At 47.7% G+C, this 4,636-nt stretch overlaps 1 protein-coding gene across 1 annotated transcript; it reads right to left on the reverse strand.

Annotated features, from left to right (window-relative positions):
* Positions 1–284: 284 nt before the first annotated feature.
* On the reverse strand, positions 285–1,316 carry ColSpa_11267 (dehydrogenase azaJ; the record flags this gene model as incomplete). Its single annotated transcript, XM_049277479.1, has 1 exon — positions 285–1,316. The coding sequence occupies one exon, from the start codon at positions 1,314–1,316 to the stop codon at positions 285–287; it is 1,032 nt and encodes a 343-aa protein (XP_049133436.1).
* Between the last annotated feature and the right edge of the window lie 3,320 nt (positions 1,317–4,636).

Below are 4,636 nucleotides of genomic sequence, written 5' to 3' on the forward strand. Positions count from 1 at the left end.
TGATAGCGGTCATGGACACCGTTCGGCGCTTTTTGTCTGGTGAGAAGAGGGAACAGTCTGTCTAGAAATATCAAGAGGGCCATCTACATCACATCCATAGGCTGAGCTTCACGCTTGCGATTATTCCTGACTTCAAAACTGACTAGAAATGCTGGTTGGGATATTTATCAATCAATTAAGACACAATTAGATTTATTTGACCAAGTAGATGCATACAAGACCGAGTCGTATTCTTATCTTGCATAGGAGAGTGCATGCCGGATGCTATGGAGTTGTGCCGTACATCAGTTCAAGGTGACCACTACTTTCTTTGCCGATACGCCCTCCCTGCAGACTTCAAAGGCCTTTTGCAAGCTCTCCAGCCCCTTGCCAACGAGGTACGGCTCGGGGGCGCAAGTGAAGGATCCGGCGGCCAGAGCCTTGCCGAGAAACCTCGAATATATCGCTGGGCCGACCTCGTTATCGCGCAAAGTGCCCCCAAAGACGACGTCTGTCTTGACACCCTCGGGCACGTCTGCAGGCTGCGCAGTAATGTTGGAGACGAATTTGACGCCCGTGCAGCGGGACAAGACCTCGCCAACGAGACCGACGGATCCAGGCACGATGGCCAACCCTCCGGCGGATTGCTTGTCAGTAAATGCACTGACAACCTGGTCAATCACGTCCTCGTCATGATAGTCAAACACCTGGGCAGCCCCCAGCTTTTTCAAAAGGTCAAAGTTCTTGGGCGATGCCACGGTGATGACCTCATAGCCGGAGGCGACGGCTAGCTGGATGGCACTGCATCCAAGGCTCGATGCGCCACCCCATATGAGGACGGTCTTGCCGGTGCTAGACCGAGCAGGGACGGCGGGGAGCTCGAGGGCCAGTTGGTCTTTTTGGTATAGGGCGCACGAGACGGTCGACACGGCCAGCGGGAGCACGGACGCCTGCTCGTATGAGATGCTGTCGGGGATGGGGGCGGCCATGAAGTCCGACACGATAGTGTAAAGCTGGAAACCCCCCTCGGAGGTCTTGTTGTTGGTCACGTTGATGGCGTGGGCGACAACGCGGTCACCTGGCTTGAACGCATCCACGCCAGGTCCCACCTCGGCGACCTCGCCAGCAATGTCATTTCCCAAGATTTGCGGATAAGTCAACCATGGGAACAGATCCGGCCCAAGAGTCTGCAGCGCTGGCTCGAGAGGGTTGATGGCCACGGCATAGTTCCGGATCAGGATCTCGGACGCGGCGGGGTGGGAGTAAGGGGCCTCCTTAACCTCCAATTTGGGAGCTTTGGCGGCCATCTGCCAGGCAGCGTAATTTTGGGAGGCCATGTGGAATTGAGGGATAATGGTTCTGGTTATGAGATGATAAGCGATGGCTTGGTGGAATGATACTGCAAGGTGGTGCAATAGACAATGGACCGGCCCAAGATTTATATCCTTCCAAGCTAAAGACAAATACGGAGATAGCGGCAATATTGGACGACACCCGGTGGCCAGCTGCCGCTATATCCGGTCTTCCATAGCCCCACTATCGTCAATGGAGCGCGAAAAGGGATAAGGGAAAAGAAGTCCGCTGTTGTATGCAGCGTCAAGCGTGCTACGTAATGACGGCTATTCAAGATGGCGCAAGTCGTTCCGTTGGTAGGGTGAGAAGTGTACCCCCACAACTCCAAAACCCATCGTCAGAACAGACATTTCGCACCAAAACTAACAAACTCCTTCCACCACACAACAACTAACGCCTATATCCTTTGTCGCAAATGTCACAGTCAGACAGTTTCCAGATGTAGGTACCTCCATACTTCCTCTGTTCTCTTCCTTGTTCTTTCCTCTCAGGATGTGTCGGATAGCGCTGACCAAGTTTCCCGCCTCTTGTCTGCAGTTCATCTGTCCCCATTGAATACGACGAGATTACAGCCAGTATCACTCCAAAATAGGAATTAATACAATATGCACTGCCTTACTCTTGACAACGCCATATTCTTCTGTGACTGTTACCTTGCCTCTTAGCTCTCCAATGCTTCTTAGGCGGTCATGAAATCTGCTTAAACCCTTGTGGCGCGCACGTTACTGGGGACAGGTTGTACTACGTTGAGGCTACGTTTATCCTGAATAAGAGATGTGACTAGTACCTGGCCATCAGTGGAGTCTTAGTGAACCGTGGGAGGGATGTAGTGTCTTAGTCTATCATCATTCTTAGTCTCAAGCAAGCTATCCCCGTGTAATTTACTAGCTGTGTCAGAGAGAATGGACTATGTTTCCAAACTGAAGACGGGATTATTCTCATCTCTACCTCCTCCTCATAGCCCATGTCTCCTTAATTGTGCCCTTAGCTTTAGTGTTTTTGCTATGCTGCCGTGGCGGTTATGAAACTTGGAGTCCCTGGCGCAGAGGATGTTGACGAGGTATGGAATCCTCCCTGTGGGGCCAAAATCTAGCATGTCAACGTCATGTTTGACTTCGTTGAGTTCTGAACGGTATGGCAAGAGGTATACTTGACGAGTAATTGATTTGGCAAATTTATCGCTTGCAGGCGGGCACAGTCGGGTGTTCTTGTGTCTCAACTGGGAGGAGTTGCCGTCACTTTGTCACACCTTCAATCAACTTTCCTGTGCGTTGATTGCATACAGGGTGAAGGTCCCTTCTCCTGGATAAGCATAATCATGGATGAAACCTACGTTTGATATAGTACTACAGTAAGCTGAATTAGTCTGTTGCGTTGTGGATCAATTGCATTGCACTCCGCATCAATCTAACTCTGCTTGAACCTTGTTGTTTGTGACCTCTTGTTTGATAGAAGTCGGCTAATTGCATGAGAATAGATGTATTCAACAGCTTGCTTTCCGATCAGTGTAAGTGGCGAATATAAATTAGCCATATCACAATCCTCCTCTATAAATACAAGCGATCTTCAACGCAAAATCCGGGGATGAATGGTTAGAGCTGCCGTTGTCTACCTCTCAATACCATTCTCAAAATTAGAGCTAGCTTTACTGAAGTTCTAGCCAGATACCCTTGTTGTATTCTATTTCTGCGTATCCTCCTCACACAATCTTCCACAACGAACAGCCCTAATATTCAGTGCATGATACGCAACCAATTGTCAGTCAGATTGGCACAAGCACGCCGGAACTTGCGTTTCCTCCCTTGTCTGGTTAAGTGTCTGTCGGTAGTGATTGGTGTAAGATGTGACGCTGGTAATCGCTGTCCTGCCCAGAAACCGTCCCGAGCTCTCCGAGGAACTTCAGCTAGGTTTTACAACATGTCGGAAAAACAGTACCTGAGCATGTAAATATAGGATGATGTGGAAACTAAGTCACAAATTCACTGGTAGGCGCTTGGGAGGCCGATCGCGCTTTAGGTTTGCTTCGCAGTAATTAACTTCCACTGATTATGACCCCATGAGACCTTCAATGTCAGTCATCATACACTAATATCAACCGCATACGTTGTCATCATCATCTTTTTGCTTTTTCCTTCTTGTCTTACTTTTTTTTTCCTTTTCTATTTTTTCCTTTCTTTCCAACATATACTTCGTACTGTTGGGTGCACATGTGATTGAAAAGGGGTTGTTTTCAGGGTCTCTGTCGTCAGTGCCTTTTGTCCTACGTTCTGGCTTGGCGGTAGATATTACGGGTTCAGAAGCAATACTGAGTAACCGTAGAGTGTATTTACTAGGAATATAGATTGCTGCTGCATGTTAGGTTTGGATTTCTGCACGATCAATATCTGGTTTTTTTTCGAAGTGAGACTGGATAAAGGAGCAATAAGTTCCAGACGAGTAACACGAGTCTCTCGTATAATACGGAGCTGCGTACTTGGAATACCAGGATTGATCTCGGGGGAAGGTGTGGCTTGTCTGCTGCTTGTGTAGTTAACGGATATGAGTCATGAGGTACTATAAGCTGGCCGTATGTCTGAATAAGTAATGAAAAAGGGTTCTCGGCAAACCTACCCTTCCTCTGCAATTTGACGACTTACTCGAATGGCCTGGAACATATGACAAGGTAGCAGAACCGGATATCAAGATTTAGAGTCCCAGACAGTTGTTGGAGCTCAAAGTCTTGTATCTTGTTAGGGCGTAACATGAGAATAGTTTCTAAAAGTATATTTTAAACACTAGCTCAGGACCTAGTTATTACCGTGTAATTGGAGATGAATTGAAAGGCAGGGTGCGTAATCCAAAAAGGCGAAGGTTCTACTGGTGGAACACAAGACGGTACCCTAATTTTGTTATTATCGAATAGAATCAAAGAGAATTTAAAGCATAGGAAAACTTAAAAAGACCCCCCAGCAGGGAATTTTATGACCCTCTAGCTTGGAACCTTATTTCGAGAGTAGATGCTATGTGAAGCTTTGTATATCTTAAGCCTGTTTTCGTAGAGCTATAGTGAGTTTACTGGGTATATATACTTGAAATCTGCCCTAACGCGTCTTACGCGTCGGCCCGCGCACTAGGCCAGGTTGCTATTCCACTTTCCTCTCTCATTATACACAAGTCTCATCAACCTCATTGACCTCCTCACTGGTTTGAAGTGCCTGTTATTCAACCTTCTAAACTTTTGAGACCACAGCACTTAGGATCCTGAAAGACTCCCTCGTCTATTTTCCTCCTTCTTTAGACTGTAGTCTGTCTCCAGCTTCGTCCC

This window comes from Colletotrichum spaethianum, assembly GCF_022836535.1.
Source record: "Colletotrichum spaethianum MAFF 239500 DNA, contig44, whole genome shotgun sequence".
Classification (NCBI taxonomy): domain Eukaryota; kingdom Fungi; phylum Ascomycota; class Sordariomycetes; order Glomerellales; family Glomerellaceae; genus Colletotrichum; species Colletotrichum spaethianum.